A 24,971-nucleotide genomic window follows, 5' to 3' on the forward strand; every position below is an offset into this window, starting at 1 on the left:
AAGCTAAGAGGTAAAAGCAGTCATCTCTAGGCAATGGGTATCACAAATGGGAGGACTAGGCTGAAGCCTCTATTTTGTTGTTCTAACCCTTAACTTTTTAAACTATGGTCATGTTTAATAGAGATAAAATTTAATTTACCTAATCTCCCTGACCAATGCTGCCCCATTTCTTGCATTCAGAATGTAGCTGATTTGACCCCTTCCTCAAGACTCTGTTCTCACCCTAACAAAGTATGACAGAAGAAAATCCCAGTTTCAATGGATACTTTTATTTAATAGATCACCAACTTTGCCTCCCTACCTATAATTGGAATTTCATCTTATTTCCATGCTGAGTAGTGAAACGATGACAAAGCTAATCAGAATAAGCTACATCAAAAAGAGAAGCTTAACACAGCTCATTTTCTTCTTAACAGGCAAAATATAAATATATGCACTCTAGAATGCACAATGGTTTAGTCACTAAGAAATTCAAATGGGATCTCGAAGAATGTAGGCAAATCCAGGGTGCAGTAAAGAGGAGCAGAGATGCTGTGCAACTGTTTAATGGTTCCTGGTGCTGCATCTCTTGGCCACTAGCTGAATCTTGACATGGGGGAAGATTTTAGCTAATGCCAAGTAGAGATGCGGCAAGTGCTAAGTTGACTTAGGGGCTGTGCACAGGAACCAAAAGGCAGGAAAGTACTAAACACTGCTGAGAGCATCCACCCCAGGAAGGACTTTACCTGTTTTTGAGAGAGCACACACACACAGACAGCATTACTATAAGACCCACTAAGCCAGCTATGCCTCCTATCTTCCCAGTAACATGTCTGCTCTTCCTGAGGACATAAAGGACCAAGAGTTGGGTAACTTCATTTTGGGTCCCAGTTCTGCCCCTCCCCACCCAAAATGGATGCCAGGAGCGTTATTTGAACTTTCTCCATTTGTACTGCCCAGGTAATAATGAACACTAATGACAACACCACGTACTATCTCCACTCCATTCTACCCACCTGTCACTGCATAACCCCCAACCTTGCCCCCAAGAAGTCGAGTAAAAGGGAAGAATCTCACCTTCCAGGAGCTCTAAACTGGCACCACCCCCAGTGCTCACATGGCTGACTTTATCCTCTGTGTTCCATTTGGCACAGCAAGTGGCAGTGTCTCCACCACCTGTTGAATGAAAGCCAAGTTAAAAGGAAAGAAAATAAATAAAAAGGATTGGCACCAAACTAAGGCACCATGCTCTTAAGCCCAAAAGGTAGATGATGAACCCCCCAACTCCATCTCATTAAGAGGGTCCTCCATGAACTGTATACCCGTTCAGCTCTCAAGATTCAAACGGCACCAAGAAACCTAGGAGAAGTTAATCATTTCCCTTCAACTTTCCTCTGATCAGAATTCTGCCAGACTACACTGGCATTAACTTTGTAAAGGACCCTTTACCTATGATGGTGATGCAGCCCCTGGCAGTGGCTTTCACCACCTCATCCATGAGGGCTTTGGTTCCTTGGGCGAAAGCTTCCCATTCAAATACGCCCACAGGTCCATTCCACACGATCTGCTTAGCCCGAGCAACTGCCTCAGCATACTTCTTGCTGCTCTCAGGACCACAGTCCAAGCCCTAAGGGGCGGAGTTAAAAAAGAAGATGAGCTACCAAGAGAAGCTACTTAGAAAGGAGCAAACACCACCTCCACCAAGACCTGAACTCAAGGTTGAACACTAGAGTTTCTTGTAGAACCAAAAGATACCCTTCAGTCTTGAAAATTATAAACCTGCTCATGCCCTTTATGAAAGATGAAATAGAAGGGAAAACTTCAGGTTATTTGATAAAAACATTCGTAATCACACTATTTATGACTGTGAAGAACTGAATCAGTAGTTTTCAACGAGGGTCAATTCTATCCCTCCCCAGGGGTCCTGTAGCAATGTCTGGGGATATTTTGGTTGTCACAACTTGGGGAAGGGGGTCAGGTTCTACTGACATCTAGCAGGTAGAAGTCAGGGATGCTGCTCAACATCCTGCCATGTGCAAGACAGCTCCCCACGACAAAAACTACCTGAGATGTCAACAGTGCCAGGTTGAGAAACAATGATCTGGATTCAGTGGTTCTCAAACTTTGGCATGCATCGGAATCACCAGGAGGGCTTATTCTAGCAAAAAAAAAAGAAAAACTGCTGGCCCAACCCCCAAGTTTCTGATTCAGTAAGTCTGGGATAGAGCCCAGAAACTTGTATTTTTTAGTAAGTTCCAAAATGTTACTAATGCTGTTGTCCTTGGAACCACATTGAGGAACACTGAACTAAATGCCCACATGCTTAACAAGAGGAAAATAACTAAGCAAACTAGTATGTCAACATGATACAGTCTTATACAGCTATTAAAATGACAGTATTGGGGCGCCTGGGTGGCTCAGTTGTTAAGCGTCTGCCTTCGGCTCAGGTCATGGCCCCAGGGTCCTGGGATTGAGCCCCGCATCGCATCGGGCTCCCGGCTCAGCGGGAGGCCTGCTTCTCCCTCTCCCACTCCCCCTGCTTGTGTTCCCTCTCTCACTGTGTCTCTGTCCAATAAATAAAATATTTAAAAAATTATTTTAAAAAATGATATTATGTAGAGAACACTACAACCAAATATTTCATCTTTAATATACACATACATTTTCCCTGTTTATAAGCAGTACAATTCTACTATCTTAATGTTTCATGTAAGAGTTCTTTTACAAGTTTCTATGTAACAACATAATCTAGAACAGCCCAAATCATGAAAGTACCTAGCACCAACCCCAGTACATAGTTAACTACTTACCAGTAAATGAACATAAAAAATGGTTTTGCCCCCACATTATTGATGAAGACAGCAATCATGCTTTTCCCCCCCCAGATTCTCTCGAGGGCCTCACTGCTACTTTTGGAGCCCTCTCCAACAAAGATCTCCTATAGAGATTCTTTTAAAAATGCTTGCTGGTTGGCTGAATGAATGAATGAAATCAAAATGTTTTTTTGTTCACTCCTACTACCACCCACCCAAGTGACTCACCATCCAGCCAGCAGGGATGCCAGAGGCCACAGTGGCTTGGCCAGTCTTGGCATTCTCATCAAACTTTTCAGCAGTGACAAAGTCAACAGGCAAGGTAATTTTCACACCATTCTTCTCAGCTTTGGACATTAGGTCTTTGACGATCTTGGCTCCCTCTTCATCAAATAGAGACGTGCCAATCTATACACAGCAGCCAAGATAAAGATCAGCCTCTATACTAAGAACATGATTACCTCACAAAGCAGACAGGAATAAGATACAATACAGTATAAAGGAACAATTCCAAGACAAAAGAAAGCCAACTTTCCAAAGTAAGTAAAAATGGGAGTTTTGAGGGCTCATGTCAGAAGCTGGTTTTCTTTTTTAAATTTACATAACCTGCTATTTCTCATGGAGAACCACTTCACATCCACTTGACACTGGTTTCCTACCTCCATGTTGTTGAGCACCTTCAGGAAGGTAAAAGCCATTCCACCACCAATAATCATCTCATTGACTTTGTCCAGCATATTATTGATCAGCTGGATCTTGTCCGCAACTTTAGCTCTAGAAGGGAAAGCAAGAATCATCAACAAAAGAACAGTGGACTAAGGAAGTAATATTACATACTGCCTGAGTTTCTGTTATCAAGGCACAGGAACAGAGAAATGTCCCACAAGTGACAAAAGTATTGGCTAACTACTCTGGAAAACAGTATGGAAGTTCCTCAAAGTTAAAAACATAACTACCCTATGATCCAGCAACTGTACTCACTAGGTATTTACTCAAAATACACAGAAATACTGATTCGAAGGGGTACATGCACCCCGAGGTTTATAGCAGCATTATCAACAATAGCCAAATTTATGCAAAGAGCCCACATGTCCATCAACTGATGAATGGATAAAGAAGTGTGGTACACACACACTGGAATATTACTCAGCCATAAAAAGAATGAAATCTTTCCATTTGCAACGATATGGATGGAGCTCAAAAGTATTATGCTAAGTTAAAGTCAGTCAGAGAAAGACAAATAGCACATGATTTCACTCAGATGAGGAATTAAAGAAACAAAACAGATGAACGTAGGAGGAAAAGAGTCAAACCATAAAACAGACTCTTTATAGAGAACAAACTGAGGGTTGCTGGAGGGGAGGGGTAAGGGGATGGGTTAAATGGGTGATGGGTATGAAGGAGGGCACTTGTTATGATGAGCACTGGGTGCTGTATATTAAGTGATGAATCACTAAATCCTACACCTGAAATTAATATTACACTGTATGTTAACTAGGTGGAATTTAAATAAAAACTTGGAAGGAAAAAAAAAGTACTGGCTAACTTTCCCCTATGTTTCTTCAACCCAAAAGGCCAATCTGTTTCTAAGAAAACCTCTTAAAGGTGTGTTTCTAGACCAAAAAGTACTTAGAAGACCTACTACTATCTAAAGAAACCATGAGACCCAAATATGTCTATTTTGCCCCTTCTCCCCACAAAAACCAGAGTCAAGACAGCCAATTATACCTGAGCAAGACTGCTAATTATGGGATCCCTGAACCCACTCAAAATTGTCCCAACCCAAGCCGCCTGGGTGGCATAGTCAGTTAAGCGTCCAACTCTCGGTTTTGGCTCCAGTCATGATCTCAAGGTCATGAGATCAAGCCCAGTGTCTCTCTCCCTCTCCCTCTTCCTCTTCCCCTCCTGCTTGTGCACACACACACATGCTCTAATAAATAAATCTTAAAAAAAAATGTGGGATGGATACTCTACAGCTCACATGCCCTGCTTCTTCAACAAATCAATGGAATGAAAATAGTAAGAAAAGGGAGACTATTACAGAATAGTAAATGCCTAACAACCAAATACAATGCAGAACTTCACTTGGATCCTTATGCGACAAAGCCAATTGTAAAAAGACATTTCTGAGATGACGAAGAACTTCTGAATAGACTAGATATTAGAGGACGGGAACAAAATAGTTAAACTGTGTTAGGTGTAACATGGTGGCTATTTAAAAAGAAATCTCTTTATCAGTTATGAGATACATACAGAACTACTAAGTGAAATTATATGTCTAAAACTTGCTTAAAAGTACTGATAATATAATTGCTGAAGCCTGCAGGGTATTAGGTATACTGTTTTCTCAACTTCTTTACATGCTTCAGTGTTTCCACAATATTTTTTTTAATAAAATGTAAAATTTCAGGGCGCCTGGGTGGCTCAGTTGGTGAAGCATCTGCCCTCGGCTCAGGTCATGATCCCTGGTTCCTGGGATCAAGCCCCACAACAGGCTCCCTGCTCAGCAGGGAGCCTGCTTCTCCTCTCCCTCTGCCTGCCTGTCCGCCTGCTTGTGATCTCTGTGTCAAATAGATGAGTAAAATTTTTTTTAAAAAATGTAAAATTTCCCCCAAAACTGTTAATGGCCTAACAAGACTACACTGGAAGAAAGGTGGCAAAAAAAGAACAAAAAAACCTCCACATCAACTTCCCCCCGAACAGCTGTTTCCAGCTGAGCCTAAACCTAATCATAACCACCAGGTGGTACTCACTCCCATACTCCAGATCCACAGAAGGATAGAAAACAAAAGCAGCTCAAATCCCAATCTCCAGAGAAGATGAGTCTGACCTTTATAACACGGTGCACAAGAGGGGCAATGCTTCTAGAATGCAGGTACAATCTGTATCCACCTGATTTATTTTTAGGACCCTGAAACTGGGCTCATGAAGCCTGAAGAACTATGCTACCTGAAATTGACACCCAACTCCAGAGTCAGCTTTCACAGGAAAATGCTGAGTATGTTCAATCCTTTGGCAGGGGTGGGGGGGAACATGCTTATAGAAGGGTCAGTGGCCTTCAGCCATAAAGAGGGTGCTAGCTAGATAGCCATGCCAAGTGACAGGAAGTTCTCTTATCCGAGCAGTACTACGTCTCTGTCCCCACTCAAATTTATCTTCCTAGCCTCTTAACCTGCAATTCCGAATTTCTACCTCTAACTAAGCCATTAGAATATCATTATCCACATGGTACCTTTCCCTACAGGAAAAACTATAAAAAGGTATATATTCTGGAGAAATGAGCTCTAAATAATAAATACATGAGGAGATGTTCATAGTTATTCTTGCCAGACTGTATGTGAAAGGCTCAAGTGCTTCAAAAATTGTTAGATGAGCACCTATGGTGAATCTTTCCCATTCTTCCCTGCAAGCAAGCTCCACTTGCTCCACTTGCTATCCTTGGCCCTGTTTTGTCCCAGGAGGCTGACCTTCATGGAGCCCATCAAGGGACTCCCTTGCCCTCTGGCCTCCAGTTGGGTTGCAGGCAATTGGGAGGGGGTGGGGGAAGGGGGAACATCAGTAAAATTGAAGGGAGATCAGAGTATATTTCTTTCCCTGGCTCCCTCCCTGCCAGACGCCTATCCCCATGTTCCTTGAACAAGGTTACAGTTTCTGTCAGAGGGCCCTCTCCATACAACTACCCTCTCTGGATTCTGGTAACCATTCCTTCCCTTTGTCCCTTCAGGCCTAGGGAAGGTGTTTGCTGTTGCTAGCCCCAGATTACTATGTAGTACTTTCTGGGTGTCCCTTAACCCTACCCACACATTTGTAGATAGTCCCTTTATTAAATGCTCCTCATTTACCCAGTTTGATTATGCTTTCTGACCATAATTAACCACCCAAGTCATGGCCTACTACCAGGCACACACACTATTTAAACCATGATCTTGAAGAGTTCTTCATACCCGCCCAGGATGGCCAGGAAGGGTCGCTCTGGGCATTCCAAGGCCTTGGCAAAGTAGTTCAGCTCCTTCTTCATCAAGAAACCTCCGGCCTTCTGTGGCAGACTGACTCCCACCATGGAGCTAGAAAAGACCAGAGACAATTTAAATTTTGGTCAATCCTTACCAATTTCCCCCCAATTCTAGAGGCCATCTCCTTATCACTGAAATACTTTCACTCCTGAGATTCCAGGAGACCACAGTTTTCATCCCTAAACTGCAACAAAAACAGGTGCAAGATGAGCTTTTTGACTAATAGAACAGGGCCAAGAGGAACAAGTAAAAAGCAACAACCTTAAGTAGGATTTAAGATACCCAATTAACAGTCTTCAAGTCAAGGGTTTAACCAGAATAAACAATCAGCCACTTAGCTGATGACAAAAGGAGAAGGTTCCTCAATTTGCTTCCTAATGACAGCGTAAGATTCTGACCCTACAAAGTTAACAAAGGGAGGGCTCTACCTGAAATATCCTAAAAGCAACCTCTTCCTGAAGCATGACAAAAAGCTCCACAATTCTCAACATGTACTTTTATTTCCTCAAAAAAATAAGGACCAAGGATATTCAACAAGAACCATAGTCTAACTGGCAGCTCCAATTAGAGACAGAAGCTGAAAGGATGATGTTCTGTATAATACAGAAATCAACAACAACCCAGAACTTGGGCTGCCTGAGTAAACAGAGGAATATTGCTCCTAGCTCAACGTCAAAAAAGACTCTTAGTACCTGTGGGCTCGGTGAGCAGTGCCAAAAGCATCATTGACATAGACATCTCCTAGTTTGGAAAGTGAAGCTCGGAAGGCTTCTATTTTGGCTGGCTCAGCTTTAACCTGCAGGAAAAAGAAAAAAAAAAAGGGAAAACCAACACAGAAAATGTTGATGGCTCCAAAGACAACTGTAAAAGCATTTCATACCAAGAGTCCTCTTGCATATCTCTAAAGACCCAGAGTTGGTAGGACAGCAATTTTCACCAACGGCAACAGGATCTATTTCTTCTTCCAAATATTCCAGGTCTTTTGGTCACTTCTACATTCTGCTCTCCATCTTGCCTCAAATTGCAAACTTAAGATTCCTGAACCATGGCTTAACCTCTAATCTCCCAAAGCTAATCACACCCCACTGACCTCTCCCCCAAATCCTAAGATAGGATTATCTTTTCCTGGAACACCTGGGTGGCTCAGTCGTTAAGCATCTGCCTTCAGCTCCGGTCATGATCTCAGGGTCCTGGGATTAAGCCCCATATCGGGCTCCCTGCTCAGCGGGGAGCCTGCTTCTCCCTCTGCCTGCCACTACCCCCTGCTTGTGCTGACAAATAAAAATCTTTAAAAAAGAAAGATTATCTTTTCCTTTCCTTAGCTGGACTCATATCCTCATTTTAACATATTTTCCTTACAAAAGTTAGGATTATACTTGACTCAAGCTTCTAGCCACCAAGGCTGTTCTGCAAAGGGAAAGAGGCCCTCACACACATTCTTCATGAAGCTGGAACAGAGAAGGCAGGTGGAAACATGACACAGCAAAGGCCCTCAGAAACATTTTATGTATATTAAAAGAGGGTATTCTATATAACCTTCGCAAGTTAGGTATCTAAGAAAACAAGAAATACAATTCTACAGAAAAGAAAAAGAAACAAAAGGTAGAAGTAAAACATTATGGCCTTGAAATATCAGCTCACTATCCAGGATTATCTATGGTTGCTCTTTTTAATTTTTGTTTTGGGTGTTTTTTTCCTATGGTCACTTTGGCATGACAACAGCAGAGTTGAGTAGTTCCAACAGAGACCACATACAGTTGTGACTATCTGGCCTACAAAACCTAAAATATTTATTGTCTGATCCTTTATAGAAAGTTTGTTGATCTAACGGACTGAGTTATATAAAGCCCAGCAACAGCACTACCGCCTCAAACTTCAGTAAAATGACTGCCTTTCGGAGACTTAAATTTCTTTATAAAATGATGACAATACCTGCACTTCCTTATCTTACAGGGAATTCAAAACAATGCTTTACACTTTGTAAAAAAAAAAAAAAAGTCTCAAATCCTAGGCAGTATCATCATGACCATCATTTACCCAACTACCATCACTTTTCCCCAGACCCTTTCTACCTGACTTACGAAAATTACTTTTTCTGCTCACATAATTATTTTTAAGAAAATCCCAATTACATCACACTTAATTGAAATTTATGGTTTTAAGAGTACCAGGCTCAACCATTAAGGTAATTCCCCTTTGAAATAAGAATATTACTGTCCTTCCATTAACACACCAGGGTCTGTTCTGTTCCAGGCACACCTGGTATAGCATGGACACCCGCCCCCACCAATGCCTGTGAACGTCTGCTCTCAGCACTCGGGAATCATAGCCTACCCTTCACTAGGGTTATCACACATGCTGTCAGAAAAAAAAAATCCTCACGTACCATGGGCCAAGTGGGTAACAAAGGAACAACTGCAAAGCATGTCCACTGAATACTCTTACACCCAAATGGTATCCACTTATTTTTCAAAGGTATTACAAAACAGAAGCCCAGAAGGGCTTCTGGGGTGCTAGCCAATATTCTATTCCTTGACCTAGGTGGTGGTTACACAGGTGTGTGTGTGTACTCTGTGATAATTTATCAAGCCACGTATCTATCTGTACACACACACACACACACACACACACACAATTTATATAAATGCATAGCTTTTATATAAATGCATAGCTCAAATATATTCATGCATATCCATGTATATTCATATATATTCATATATATATTAAAGATTATCATATATATTAAAATAACCTTTTGAATATTAACCTTTAATTCATATAAAATAACCTTTATATATGAATAAACTTTTATATATTTATTCTGTACTTCAATAAAAAGGCGTCTAATGACAAAATAAACATGAACTACCTCTTTCTTCAGTCTCTTATGGACTCAGTCCTCCTTACCCCAATAATGTCGCGGTCACAGGTCCTACCTTATTCCCAGAAGCATCTTTTCCCTTCCCTTCTTCCTCCACATGAAAGCGAAGGTTCTCCAGCAGGATGACAGACCCAGCAGCTGGGTTAGCACAAGCTTTCTCCACCTCTTGGCCCACACAGTCTTTTAAGAACAAAACATCCCTGGGGAGAGCAGGAGATGGAGATACTTGAGAAGTCTGAAAGAACCAGTAACAACATGCTTCACAACATCTCCTATCACGGAGTCCCCCAGCTTCAGAGTCTGGCACTTACTTGCCCAGCAGAGACTTAAGTTCTATAGCAACTGGCTCCAAAGAGTACTTTTCAGGCATGGGGACACCATCAGGCCGGCCCAGGTGGCTCATAAGAACAACTGACTTAGCTCCATTGTCCAAGCAGAATTTGATGCTTGGGATAGCAGCCTTGATTCTGTAACCGAAAAGAGAGAGCAGGTAGATCAAGGTTACTCCTAGGAATTAGTGGGAACAATTTTATTTATGGCCTTGTGAACTATAAAGCCCATTTTCTTCTCTAAATTCCTTCAAATTTACTGTTGGCAATTCAGTGATGGTCCTCAGGTTCAGGGGAAGAAGTCGATTATGATGCCAACCATCCACCAAGGATTATTCAATCTGATCATGTTTTGCCCCTTATGCAGAAAAGAGCTACCATATCAGGACTGAAGCTATCTTTAGAAGGACTTGCTTGCAAGGTTGGCCCTTGGCCAGTGTCTGGGAACCTGGCTTCCAAAGTGGTCCCTCAATTCTCTGACAGACATGGGCCATTCTAATTGACACTGCTCCTAGACTGTACAAACTAAGTGATTTATGCTCAACACCTGCTTTCCTCTAACAGTCTGGAATTTTGTTGGTTGCTAGGCAGAGGGTACCCGTATGACCAGCTCCCAGTAAAAATCTTGGGAGCCAAATGTCTAATGGGCTTCTCTGTGCAAAAACAATGCATTCAACTACTGCAGTTTGGAGGGAGAGCACTGGAAGCCCCTGCATGGATTTCTCCAGATTTTAGGTGTCTTTTCCCCTTGCTGATCTTGTCATGCATCCTTTCACTGTAATAATAAACTTTAGTAGTGAGAACTATATGCTACGTCCTGTCCTGTGAGTCCTTCTAGTGAATCATTAAGTATATGTAGGTGTCTTGGGGACCCCTGAAACAGCCCTCTTATGTGACTGAGGAAGAAATCTAGAATTCCCAAATCTTTGACACTGTTAAAGAAAATTTAGGAAAAACTTAAAAATATGTGGTAACTTTTTTGCACCCATTCTAGATCCTAAGGCACATCTTCTGGTAGGAAAAAATATACTATATAGAACATAGTTTAAATAATGTCATATTATCCTCATTATAGTTTAACCAAAAAAATTATTAAACTTCCTTTAAACATGTCAAATTTTTGTTATAAACTTGATACTAACTTTCCATTTTTTCCAGTCTTTAAGAAATTGAAATTGATAAGAAAACCATTCATTTATTCAACAAATATTTATTGAATGCTTCTTATGCCAGGTACCTTTCCAGATTCTGAGTATACAACAGTAAATAAAACAGTCTCTGCTCTCATGAAGTGAAATTCTAATGGAGGGAAAGACAAACAATAAACATATGTGTGTACACATATAAATATAGGTATGTGTGTGCGTGTGTCTGTTATCAGGTGGTAATAAGAGCTATGGAAAAAATAAAGGTAGAGAGACAAGAATGACTGAGGAATAGTGGTGAAGGGGATTTTACATAGGGTGGCCAGTCTGATAAGGTGACATTTCAGCAGACAATGGAATAATAAAAAACCAAGTTATGTTTCTAAAATATCTTATGCTATTTGACATATATAAAAACTCACTAACACCAAATAAAGAAGAAACCTTCATTAGGTACAAAGTTTGCCCAAAGAAACCAAATTATTCTTCAGAGCTATCCCTTATCGGCAAGTTCTATTATTTCTAATGCTTCCTTTTGTTAAATCCATGGATTTCTGAAAATGCAAAGAATGTACTCAGACCTGCTTCTCTGCTTTTAATTCATAGAACACCTTTGAAGGCCTATTTCCAATTTTTTCTGTGTGCTGCAGAAAATAATGAAAATCAAGAAGGGTCAGAGCTGCCTTGTACAAAACACAGACCTTCCACTATGGTATAGCAGGGATGTACTTGGTAAAATGCCAGACTCTACCCTGGGGCCAATATCTGAAAATGTTCTGGGTCTAGACCTGCACTGTCCAATAAGGGAGCCATTACCTACATATGCCTCTTAAATGCTAGAAATTGACTAGTGCAGATTGTGATGTGCTGTGTTAAAATACATGCTGGACCTTGAAGATTTAATACCAAAAAAGTTAAATGTCCCTTTAATTTTTTTATTGATTACATATTGAAATGATTATTTTGGACTTACTGGATTAAATAAAATATATTACTTAAAATTAAGTCCACCCAGTTCTTTTTACCTTTTTAATGTAGCAAATAGAAAATTTTAAATTACATGTGGCTCATATTATATTCCTAAGAGACAACACTGCTCTAGATCATTGGAAAGCACAGCTTTCCAGCTCAAACCCCTCAACTGAAATTTAAAATTAAACCTTCTTTACAATCTTGTCAAAAGCAAGAGTATTCTACCACTTAAAATTTCTGCTTCTGATTTTGGAGACAAGATATTTAGAACAGCCTAAACTGACTGAAAATATTACCTCTGACATCTTTTCCCTTACATCAAAATTCTCAAAAACTTATTTTATGGGGGCCATACTGAATAGGGGCTTGTAAAAATACTTATAAGCTTAAAATTACCAGTATTAAAAAATTCTCTTGCACAGTTCTTCATTTTGCAAGGGAAGCCAAGTAACCTTCAGCTTTGATGTTCTTTAAAAATGCGTAACCCCGAGGATTACCTGGAAGATGGCGGAGGAGTAGGAGACCTAGATTTCGTCTGGTCTCAGGAATTCAGCTGAATAGGGATCAAACCATTCTGAACACCTACGAACTCAACAGGAGATCAAAGAGCAGAGTAGCAACAACTCTGAACAGAGAAGCGACCACTTACTGGAAGGTAGGACGTGTGGAGAAGTGAGGCGATATTCGGGAGGATAGACGGCGGGGGAGGGGCCTCCGCCGGCCGCTTCTGGCAAGTGCTAGAGCCGCAGAGCACAAAATCGGACCTTTTAGAAGTCGGCTCTGCTGAGGGACGTCGCTCCAGTGGCTAAGCGGGGGTGGAACCCTCGCGGGACAGTGGGGTCTCAGGACCCTTGGGGTCACAGAAAGACCGGGGGAGACTGAGTGCGCCAGAGCTCCCAGGTATCAGAGCGGGGAAGCCAGCTGCAGAGACGGAGCTGAGGCGCGGGCTCTCAGCTTGGGGTTGCCATAAACTGTGATCCGCGGCCCAGTCGGGCCACTGCTCCTCCAGCAGGGACCCAACAAGCGGCAGATCCGGGGAGACTCCCCTTCCTTCCCGGGGAGGAGCGGCGCGGGAACGCACCGCAGGGATCTGCTGGGTTTGGAGACTCCACACGGGGTCGGGTGCCAGAGATAGCAACGCTCAGTCACAGGCCGGGTGGGCACGGAGAGCGGCCAGAGACCGGGGACACGGGAGTGACTGCTTTTCTCTGGGGGCGCACTGAGGAGCGGGGCCCCGAGTTCTCAGCTCCTCCGGGTGGAGATTGGGAGGCCACCATTTTTGCCCTGGTCCTCCAAGGCTGTACGGAGAGCTTGCAGGGAACAAAAGCTCCTGAGATCAAACCCGAGCAGCTTGCTTAGCCCGGACCCACAAGGGCGGGGCAATTCAGCCTCCGGCAAAGACATTTGGAAACCACAGCAACAGGCCCCTCCCCCAGAAGATCAGCACGAACAGCCAGCAAGCCAAGACCAAGTTTACCGATCAAGGAGAACGGGAGAACTCCAGCGCTAGGGGAATACTGCACATAGAATTCATGGCTTTTTTTTTACCATGATGCATTAGTTCATCAAAGTTAATTTTTGTTAACTGTTTTTTTTTCTTTTTCCCTTTTTCAACCAACATCTTATCAATCTCTTTTTAAGAAAAAATTTTTTTTTATTTTTCATTTTTAGAGTCATATTTTATCCCTTCATAGTACTTACCCTTATTTTTGGCATATATATATAAGTTGTTCTCTCTTTAAACTTTTGAGATACAGTTTCTTCTAACAGATCAAAATATACCCTAAATCACTAGTGTATGGCTCTGTTCTAGTCTCCTGCCTGATCACATTCTCTCCCTTTTTTCTTTTCTTTTTTTTAAATCTTCTTTCTTTTTTCAAACAACTTCTTATCTTATCAAGTCCTTTTATAAAATCTTTTATAATTTTCATCTTTACAGTCATCTTCTATCCCTTCATTGTATCAACCCTTATTTTGTACAGATATGTCTTTCTTCCTTTAAAATTTTAGGAGGCACTTTTTTCTAACACACCAAAATACGCCCAAAATCTAGTGTGTGGCACTGATCTATGCACTAGCCTGGTCATATTTGATCACATTCTGCTTTTTTTTGTATTGTTCTGTTTTTGTTTTTATCTTTTTTTCTTTTTTTTTCTCTTTCTTTTTTCTTTCTTTCCCTTTCTTTTCCCCTGGTTTCAGGTCTTTTCTGATTTGTATACAGTATATTTGCTGGGGACGTTGTAAACCTGTTAGCATTTTGTTCTCTCATTCATCTATTCTCCTCTGGACAAAATGACAAGACGAAAAAATCACCTCAGCAAAAAGAACAAGAGGTAGTACCGTCAGCCAGGGACCTACTCAATACGGACATTAGTACGATGTCGGACCTAGAGTTCAGAATCATGACTTTAAAGATACTAGCTGGGCTTGAAAAAAGCGTGGAAGTTATTAGAGAAACCCTTTCTGGAGAAATAAAAGAACTAAAATCTAACCAAGTCGAAATCAAAAAGGCTATTGATGAGGTGCAATCAAAAATGGGGGCACTAAATGCTAGAATAAATGAGGCAGAAGAGAGAATCAGTGATATAGAAGACCAAATGATGGAAAGTAAAGAGGCTGAGAAAAAGAGGGAGAAACAACTACAGGATCACGAGGGCAGAATTCGAGAGATAAGTGATTCGATAAGACGAAACAACATTAGAATAATTGGGATCCCAGAAGAAGAAAGAGAGAGAGGGGCAGAAGGTATATTGGAGCAAATAATAGCAGAGAACTTCCCTAATGTGAGGAAGGAAACTGGCATCAAAATCCAGGAGGCACAGAGAACCCCTCTCAAAATCAATAAAAATAGGTCAACACCCCGACATCTAATAGTAAAACTTACGAGTCTCAGAGACAAAGAGAGAATCCTGAAAGCGGCTCGGGAGAAGAGATATGTAACCTACAATGGTAAAAATATTAGATTGGCAACAGACCTATCCACAGAGACCTGGCAGGCCAGAAAGGACTGGCAAGATATCTTCAGAGCACTAAACGAGAAAAATATGCAGCCAAGAATACTATATCCAGCTAGGCTGTCATTGAAAATAGAAGGAGAGATAAAAAGCTTCCAGAACAAACAAAAACTAAAGGAATTTGCAAACACGAAACCAGCCCTCCAAGAAATATTGAAAGGGGTCCTCTAAGCAAAGAGAGAGCCTAAAAGCAGCAAAGATCAGAAAGGAACACAGACAACATACAGTAACAGTCACCTTACAGGCAATACAATGGCACTAAATTCATACCTTTCAATAGTTACCCTGAATGTAAATGGGCTCAATGCCCCAATCAAAAGACACAGGCTATCAGATTGGATTAAAAAACAAGACCCATCCATATGCTGTCTGCAAGAGACTCATTTTAGACCCAAAGACACCCCCAGATTGAAAGTGAGGGGGTGGAAAACCATTTACCATGCTAATGGACACCAAAAGAAAGCTGGGGTGGCAATCCTTATATCAGACAAACTAGATTTTAAAACAAAGACTGTAATAAGAGATGAGGAAGGACACTATATCCTACTTAAAGGGGCTATCCAACAAGAAGATCTAACAATTGTAAATATCTATGCCCCGAACATGGGAGACGCCAATTATATAAGGCAATTAATAACAAAAGCAAAGAAACACATTGACAACAATACAATCATAGTGGGGGACTTTAACACCCGCCTGACTGAAATGGACAGATCATCTAAGCAAAAGATCAACAAGGAAATAAAGACTTTAAATGACACACTGGACCAAATGGACTTCACAGACATATTCAGAACATTCCATCCCAAAGCAACGGAATACACATTCTTCTCGAGTGCCCATGGAACATTCTCCAGAACTGATCACATCCTAGGTCACAAATCAGGTCTCAACCGGTACCAAAAGATTGGGATCATTCCCTGCATATTTTCAGACCACAATGCTTTGAAACTAGAACTCAATCACAAGAGGAAAGTCGGAAAGAACTCAAATACATGGAGGCTAAAGAGCATCCTACTAAAGAATGAATGGGTCAACCAGGAAATTAAAGAAGAATTAAAAAAATTCATGGAAACCAATGAAAATGAAAACACAACTGTCCAAAATCTTTGGGATACAGCAATGGCAGTCCTGAGAGGAAAGTATATAGCAATACAAGCCTTTCTCAAGAAACAAGAAAGGTCTCAAATACACAATCTAACCCTACACCTAAAGGAGCTGGAGAAAGAACAGCAAATAAAGCCTAAACCCAGCAGGAGAAGAGAAATAATAAAGATCAGAGCAGAAATCAATGAAATAGAAACCAAAAGAACAGTAGAACAGATCAACAAAACTAGGAGCTGGTTCTTTGAAAGAATTAACAAGATTGATAAACCCCTGGCCAGACTGATCAAAAAGAAAAGAGAAATGACCCAAATCAACAACATCATGAATGAAAGACGAGAGATCACAACCAACACCAAAGAAATACAAACAATTATAAGAACATATTACGAGCAACTCTATGCCAGCAAATTAGATAACCTGGAAGAAATGGCTGCATTCATCTCTAGGAAACCAGGAAGACAACCAACGGAATGGGAGAAGATATTTGCAAATGACATATCAGATAAAGGGCTAGTATCCAAAATCTATAAAGAACTTATCAAACTCAACACCCAAAGGACAAATAATCCAATCAAGAAATGGGCAGAAAACATGAACAGACATTTTTCCAAAGAAGACATACAAATGGCCAACAGGCAGATGAAAAAGTGCTCAACATCGCTTGGCATCAGGGAAATCCAAATCAAAACCTCAATGAGATACCACCTCACACCAGTCAGAATGGCTAAAATTAACAAGTCAGGGAACGACAGATGTTGGCGGGGATGTGGAGAAAGGGGAACCCTCCTACACTGTTGGTGGGAATGCAAGCTGGTGCAACCCCTCTGGAAAACAGTATGGAGGTTCCTCAAACAGTTGAAATTAGAGCTACCGTTCGATCCAGCAATTGCACTACTGGGTATTTACCCCAAAGATACAAATGTAGGGACCCGAAGGGGTACGTGCACCCCAATGTTTATAGCAGCAATGTCCACAATAGCCAAACTGTGGAAAGAGCCAAGATGTCCATCGACAGATGAATGGATAAAGAAGAGGTGGTATATATACACAATGGAATATTATGCAGCCATCAAAAGGAATGAGATCTTGCCATTTGCAACGACGTGGATGGAACTGGAGGGTGTTATGCTGAGTGAAATAAGTCAATCAGAGAAAGACATGTATCATATGACCTCACTGATATGAGGAATTCTTAATCTCAGGAACAAACTGAGGGTTGCTGGAGTGGTCGGGGGTGGGAGGGATGGGGTGGCTGGGTGATAGACATTGGGTAGGGTATGTGCTACGGTGAGCGCTGTGAATTGTGTAAGACTGTTGAATCACAGATCTGTACTTCTGAAACAAATAATGCAACATATATTAAGATAAAAGAAAAAGAAGAAGATAGCAGGAGGGGAAGAATGAAGGGGAGTAAGTCGGAGGGGGAGACGAACCATGAGAGACGATGGACTCTGAAAAACAAACTGAGGGTTCTAGAGGGGAGGGGGGTGGGGGGATGGGTTAGCCTGGTGATGGGTATTAAAGAGGGCACATTCTGCGTGGAGCACTGGGTGTTATGAACAAACAATGAATCATGGAACACTACACCAAAACAAATGATGTAATATATGGTGATTAACATAACAATAAAAAATTTAAAAAAATGTGTAACCCCAAATTCTTCAAATTTTCAAAAAATGAGATTAAAAAAAATCACTTTAAGATGGCTTTTTTCACTTTCCTCATTCTCGTTAAGAAAGCAGACCAGATAGTGGGTTTGTGGAAAGCCAAGACTATATGGCTTAAGTTACCACACAGTTCTACACGAAGAAAGGAAAACCATTTCATCCTATATACCCACACACATCTTAAACCAAACTCAAGGTTTAGCAGAGACCTTACCTCTGGTTGTTTGTTATCTGGTTGTTCTTCATAGGAACATTGAAGTCCACTCTAAAAAAGAAACAAAGTTTCAGATTCCCTCAAAGATTAGGAGAAGCACTTTTAGGGTACGAGTTAAGGCAGGAATTCAAATCCACCTTAAAAACAATCAGTGGTAGAAGTCAAGATAGTGGTTAGCCGTGGGGAGGAGGAGGGGAGGAGGAGGGACTGGGATAGGACACCAGAGGGTGTTTCTGGGGTTATTCTGTATTTCTTGACCTGGGTGATTACACAAATGTGTTCAGTTTCGTGATAATTCTTTGAGCTTTTGATTTACTTTAGAAGAGAAATTTCTTAAAAATTAAAAAACAAACCTAACTGACATCACAGGAACTAGCCCTGAAGACCTGGTACGCTTGGGGCACCTGGGTGGCTCAGTCGTTGAGCGTCTGCCTTCGGCTCAGGTCATGATCCCAGGGGTCCTGGGATCGAGCCCCGCCTAGGGCTCCTTGCTCAGCGGGAAGCCTCTTCTCCCTCTCCCACTCCCCCTGCTTGTGTTCCCTCTTTCGCTGTCAAAAAATATATAAAATCTTAAAAAAAAAAAAGACCTGGGAAGCTAAAACCAGTTCCATCTATAAAGATTTTTATGTGGACCTAGCATGACAGTATCTAGTAATAATGGCGGCTGGCTGGATAAGGGGTAATTAAGGAACACATCTTGATTCTGATTCCTTTGATATTATTTCTGGGTCCTAGGGAAGCTAACTAACATCACTCAAAGAAAAAAAATGACTGGAAGAAAGAACACATCAAATTATCATTCTTTCCAGAGAAAGCCTGGGGCCTCGTGACCAGAAAAAACCCAGTGTCCAAGACCAAGTTCACACAGTACTCTTCAAGCAAAACACAGACAATAAAAATAAGATAGCTTCTTTCATAAAACATGAGAGGGGAGGGCGGAACATGTGATCCTGCCTACCTGACAAACAGGCAATGAGAAGAGTGATCAGGATGGCACAACCAAATAATTTACTGCAGTCTCTTTCTCACCCAACCGATTACTGCTTTACCATCTTTTAAGAACCAGTAATTCCTTCCCCCTTCTGAACTCCCTGCAACCTCAGCCTACTTCAATCTGACTGCAAACAACAATGTGTGACAGCTAGGTGTTAGGGCTAAGTGCTGCCTGCCAAGATCCCGTTTAAACACTTTCTCATCTGCAGAATGCGGATGATAGTATCTATGTCAGTTACTGTTGAGAATTAAATGAGTGAGTGTTATTTGTCAAGGGCTTAGTACCTGTACACAGTAAGTGCCATACAAATGGCAGCTATTATGATATAATGTTAATGCTTCTCCAAAATGTTTGTTATTTGTGTTTTAGAAGGCATCGACCTGCCTTTTAAAACACAATCGACCATTACAAAAACAGCTAGCACAGTCACATGCTAAGGGACTAAGGGAAGATAGGACCTAGTCGAGAAGACTGCTGCCATGCTCCAGGCCTATCAGACAATTACAAAATCCTCAGACCTATTAGGACCAACTTCCTATATCCCCTAGGACTATACTCCAACCTAGTTCATTGAAGAGCAGCCTTTCCAAAGGTGGGTTGAGGGAATCATTCTATATTCAAACATTTTAAAAGTCTCCAAAAATAAAAGCAGTATGCCTCTGAAGAAATACAATCTACTCAGTTTCAGGCTGACTCTGATTCTAAGCATCTTCTCTAAATATCCTAACAAGGCCCCTGCCAGCCTTCAAGTACATTCTGAAGAGCATAGAGTACCCCATTACCTGTGTCATTTTTCCCTCCTGCGACCTCCCAGAAAGGCCCAGGTCAAAAGGGCTAATGGCAACAGGCTGAGCACAAGCCACCCCTTTTCAGTGCTCCCTACTCCCAAGCCCTCACAGGGAGGAAATTCTTTGGGGAGAAAAACTCAAGAATCTGTGTCATCTATCCAAGCTGCCATGACATAGCTTGCTGATGAGAATTGGACTTCTCTCTTCTCTTAGCTTGTGCTTTACCTCCCTTCATCACCTCCTACCCTCTCAGCAACAGCTCTGCTTTTAGCTTCTCCTTTGAGGACTCTGCCACAGAAACTGTCTTGCCTACACATTCCACTTCTTCCATTCTAAGTTAAAATCTGCACCCCTTCCTTTTCCACTTCCCTGAAACACTGGTGAGCTCAGCTTCAGGCACAAACTCAGATTTCACTACACAGCTATCAGAATGGCTGAAATAAAAAATAATGACAACACCAAATGCTGGTGAAGATGCAAAAAAACTGATCACTTACACTGCTGGTAGGAATGTAAAATAGCATGCCTGCTTTGGAAACCAGTCTGGGAATTCAGCATATGATCCAGTGATTTCACTCCTGGGTGTTTACCCAAGAGAAATGACAGCATAAATGTCCATATCAAGACTTGTGCATGAATATTCAATGTTCACAGCAGCTTTCTTTGTAATAGCCCCAAACTGGAAACAAACCAGATGTCCATCAATGGGTGAATGGCTAAACAAACTGCACAACATCCATACCATGAAGTACTACTCAGCAATATAAAGAATGGACTACTGATACATGCAACAACTTGGATAAATCTCGAGGGCATTAAGCTGAGTGGGGGGGGGGGAGCCAATCGCAAAAGGTTATATACTGTGATTCCACTTATGTAACATTTTTGAAATGACAAAATTTTAGGGGCAGGAAACAGATCAGTAGTTACCAGGGGTTGGAATGGAGGGAGTTGGGGGGGCATGACTCTGCAGAGGTAGAAAGAGAAAGGTCTTGGTGGTGATCAAACAAGTTTTGTAACTTGTGGTGGGAATTACACAGCTCTATCTATACATGTGATAAGATAGCACAGAACTATAAGCTTTATCCCAATGTCAACTTCCTACTTTTGATATTGTACTCTAATTTTGTAAGATGTATCCATTGGGGGAAACTGGGTGAACAAAGACCTCTGCACTATCTTTGCAACCTCAATTTTGTAAGATGTATCCTTTGGGGGAAACTGGGTGAACAAACTTCCCTGTACGAACTTTGCAACCTCCTGTGAATCTATAATTATTTCAAAATATAATGTTAAAATATTTAGTTAGAATAAGAGTATCAAGTCTCTGTCACCTGAAATCTCAGGGGTCCAGGCCCAGTCCCATTAAAAGCTCTCCAAAGTACCATGCCCACCCTTGTGTCACTGCCCCTGACTGCAAGATTGGGGTATTCTGGGTGTCTTAAAGACTTTTTCTCGGCTCAGTTTTTCCTCTCCATTTCTTTTTCCACTACATCAGAGCTGTTGCTTAACAAGTCAGAACAGGTTAGAGAAAAGCAGTGAGGTTTAAAACAAAAGAGGGGTGGAGGGAGCAAGCAAAAAGTGAAGTGCTTCACAAGTCACCAAAGGAGTAAGACTGGCAATCTGTGCGGGGAAGAAAAGAAATGACATTGCAGAAATAGGCCGGAAGCTTACTCAAAAGGCGGTAAAGTCAACTGGAATCTGTGGGGGGGCGGGGAATGGAGGTGGAACCTGGTAATTACCCAGTCAGAGGTTTCTGGCTATCTAAAGTTCCCTCAACAATTCAAAGCAGGAGCCAGAAGACTCGGCTAACATCAACATCAGAGACATCAAGACATCAGAGTTCTCTTTTGCAGGACAAAGAGAGGAGGCAAGTGAAGCAGCCACTACTCAGAGGCCCCATTTCTGAAACACTGCCAGCCAGTAACCACCACGTAAAGGCATTGAAAAAAAAATTTGAGCTGACAAGGCATAGCTGCCTAGGCTCTTCCAAAAAGTCCTACAAAATGTGACGCTGTTCAAGAGATACATTAATAATCAGGGAACAAAGTAACTCCCTGTCCCCAGGCGAAGTAGAATTTATCCAGATTAGTTGGGGGGGCGGGGAGAATACTGATCTCAACCTTCAGCAGACAAAAGTCTTTTTTAGCCCATCCTTGTTTACAATGTTGAGTATTTAGAGGATCTGGTTGGCAGCCAAAGACCCAAAATCTAGTCCTAGCTCTGCCACCAATTTGCTATTTCAGTGACCTTGGATAGGTAATTTTCCATCAGCAAAACAGGACTGGCCAATCATTTCAAGGCTCAAAGTTAATCTGTGTTAAATGAAACTTTGAGCCCTTGGACAGTAAGTAATTTCATGTTTAAGTCCAGAGGGAGAAAAGATAAGCACTTCAAGTCCCACTCCCAGCCAGCCCAGTTAATTCCTCAAACCAGTTTCCAGAAGATAAAGCAAGACTGCAACTGCAGGAAGGTGACCAGCGTGATGTCCCACCCCTGGGCTTTGAGCTGGTGTTACCTATCTGGAAAGGTCAGCCTTGAGCCCTGGGAGGAAATAATTAAAAAACCTAAAATCTAGTTACATGCCAATGTCTACCTGGCCTGTTTTTCATATAACCTATCCCCTCTCTTAAGATCACCTGAGGGGTAGAAAGGGCCCTCTTCTAATACTAGGATGGCTTTGATTCCTACTTTCTCCAGATTGCAAATGCCTAGGTCATTTCGGAAAATGTGGACACCAAGTGTTTCTCATGGCCATAAGCTACTGAGTTCTTCTATCTCCACGACAAAGCAGAGAAGGCCACGTGCAAACAGTGCCCATAATGAAATTAGAGAAAAGGGTAGAGCTGCATTAACTTTTACGGTGCCCGGAGTTCTGAAATTCAGAGGACTGCACAAGGCTATCAATGCAAGCCCTGTGACCCGGAAAATGCACCACCCTTGGATGCACAACCTATCAAGGTATAGCAACAGTCAATCCACCAGTTACATACCTAACTGTCCTGCACTTTGCTCCTGGCTTGCAAATATACCACACCTTACCAAAAGGATAAATGTAAAAGCTCCATACACCATACTACTAATTTTGGCATATAAGGAGAAGCCACGTGGGTAAGTGACCAGGGATCCACATGTGCTGAGTAAAAGACCCCAAAGTGCATGGGTAGCCATTCTCACGTCCAACATCCTGCTTCTCTTGCCATCTGTGAGGTGAGGCTGGAGAACGGCAAGAATGAGCACCCACACCCTGCTCTACCATTACCCAGTATGTGTCACAATTCTGATGTAAACCCCATGGCCTGTAGCCCCACGGTGTCGCGCAGAGGCCTGTTACATAAGCTCTGCAGGGCCTCCTTCAGTGTGCCCCACCCGTCCTCACCCGCCCATCCCCAATGTTTTAGGGGGTTCTACTCCTGGACATCTAAATCAACATCTTCTGGGAAAATTTCCCTTTTGTGCAGGGACCTTTGAAATCTGTGCCTTTTCTCATTTATCTGGGATGACCTAGGGCGGTGGGGGAAGGGAAACTAACCAAATGACCTTTCAAGGTCCCTTCTTTGGGGCCTAGGGATTTGCAGGCTAAGCATTAGGTCCCACCCCGCCTGCTGGGAGCTGGAGGCGACGGAACTGCATTCCAGGAACAGGAAGCGGGCAAAGGGGGTCCCGGAATTGAGCCCGTCCTCGGTGGATCCACCTCCAAAGGGCAAAAACGGCTCCCTTTCTGGGCTGAGGCCGGCGAGGTCAGAAACCGTAAAACTGGGGCAAAGCCTCGGCCGCAGTGGTGGGAAGCCTCACTCTGCAGGCCTAGAACCCACGGGGCCGAGCCGGACTAAAAGCATTTCTGGGCAGGGGAGGAAGCAAGCTGGCTCCGGCCGAAGAGGCTGTGGCCAAGCCCTTGAGAAGGAGCACGAGGAGATGTGTAGAATTACCTCATGATGACCCGCTTCCCCTTCACGTCCAGCTTGTCCAGAGTCAGCTTGTTAGAAAGCGACATCTTGGCAATACAAGGGCCACGAGGCAGAGCTGAAACAGCAGAGAAGAACGCAGCCGACCTGCACTCCAGTCGTGTGCGGAATGCCGACCTCGGCTCCGGCCCCGCGGCCCCACCTACCACCCCGCCCCTTCCCCGGCGCGCGGCTCCCAGCAGCCGCTATTGGCCGCGGCCGAAAGGCGCTAGCACCCTGCCATTGCTTCGAGGCGCTGTCTGTCTGCGAGGCCACTGGTGGGACGTGCGGTTTTCATTTGTCACGTCCGGCACGCAGCGAGCCGCCGTAGACCTTTGTGACTTGAGGGTGGGGGCAGGAGGCGGGGCCGCGGAGTGGGCAGGGGGAGGGGAAGGGAACTGGGTGGCACCTCCGGGCGGACGAGGGCGAGGGAGAGGCCCCAGGCCTCCGCCCCTGTGCCGCGCGGCGGCCCTGAGCCGCTGCAGCGCGGGGCAACCCCACTGCAGCCAGAGGAGGAGCGCCGCCTCCCACCCCAGGGAATTCTTGGCAGCCCTCCCGGGATGGATGCAAATGGCAGTTCCCTTCGGAAAGCCAATCGGGTTTCCTGGCTCCCCAAAATGGAATTCTAAGTAAGGCTGCTAATTGGCCTTGATAACTGAGATCTCTCAGAATTCGGGAAAGGCCCAGGTCCCCCCAGCGCCCCCTTTTTAATAATAAAAAGTGCGATGTAATTGTTCTGTTTTTGACACAATTAATGCTAATGGCAAACAAATAGCATTTTTCGTATATTAACTAATAATGGTCCCCAAACTCGGAAGTAGGTATTGCCTTCCTCTTTTTACAGATGAAGTAAATGATGCAGAAAGAGGTTTAGTGGGTTGCGTAGGGATTCAGATCTTGTAAGTGGTGGATTCAAACCTAGGCAGGGCAGATATAGAGTCGATACATATAATTATACTGTATTACAGACACCTTTGCCAGGAAATGGGTACTCCATGCCCCCACATGTTTGCAGAGCTGGCTGGAATTGTAAGCAGAATTAGGGATCTCCGGGAAAAGAAAGACCAGATATAGGGATGCCTACAGACCAGTCCTAGGACCCAGAGGGAGT

General features: G+C 42.8%; 1 protein-coding gene across 1 annotated transcript; it reads right to left on the bottom strand.

Annotated features, from left to right (window-relative positions):
* Positions 1 to 249: 249 nt before the first annotated feature.
* Positions 250 to 24,022, bottom strand: PGK1 (phosphoglycerate kinase 1). Its single transcript, XM_028101445.2, has 11 exons — positions 23,846 to 24,022; positions 18,135 to 18,185; positions 9,998 to 10,153; positions 9,742 to 9,886; positions 7,498 to 7,601; positions 6,737 to 6,856; positions 3,452 to 3,566; positions 3,021 to 3,200; positions 1,429 to 1,606; positions 1,057 to 1,155; positions 250 to 725 (listed from the first exon to the last, which is right to left on the bottom strand). The coding sequence occupies exons 1-11, from the start codon at positions 23,908 to 23,910 to the stop codon at positions 685 to 687; spliced, it is 1,254 nt and encodes a 417-aa protein (XP_027957246.1). The 5' UTR covers positions 23,911 to 24,022; the 3' UTR covers positions 250 to 684.
* Between the last annotated feature and the right edge of the window lie 949 nt (positions 24,023 to 24,971).

This window comes from Eumetopias jubatus, unplaced genomic scaffold (genome assembly GCF_037043125.1).
Source record: "Eumetopias jubatus isolate StellerSeaLion01/CBP00866 unplaced genomic scaffold, mEumJub1_p1.0 scaffold_11, whole genome shotgun sequence".
Classification (NCBI taxonomy): domain Eukaryota; kingdom Metazoa; phylum Chordata; class Mammalia; order Carnivora; family Otariidae; genus Eumetopias; species Eumetopias jubatus.

Bases quoted from the DNA above. Each gene is read 5' to 3' on its own strand.
- PGK1 (XM_028101445.2), bottom strand. From the start codon at position 23,910: ATGTCGCTTTCTAACAAGCTGACTCTGGACAAGCTGGACGTGAAGGGG. The intron at 6,857-7,497 runs GTACTAAGAGTC...GGTCTTTTCTAG, and splicing joins ACTGCTCACCGAGCCCACAG to CTCCATGGTGGGAGTCAGTC. The intron at 726-1,056 runs GTGAGATTCTTC...TCTCAAAAACAG, and splicing joins CAGTTTAGAGCTCCTGGAAG to GTAAAGTCCTTCCTGGGGTG.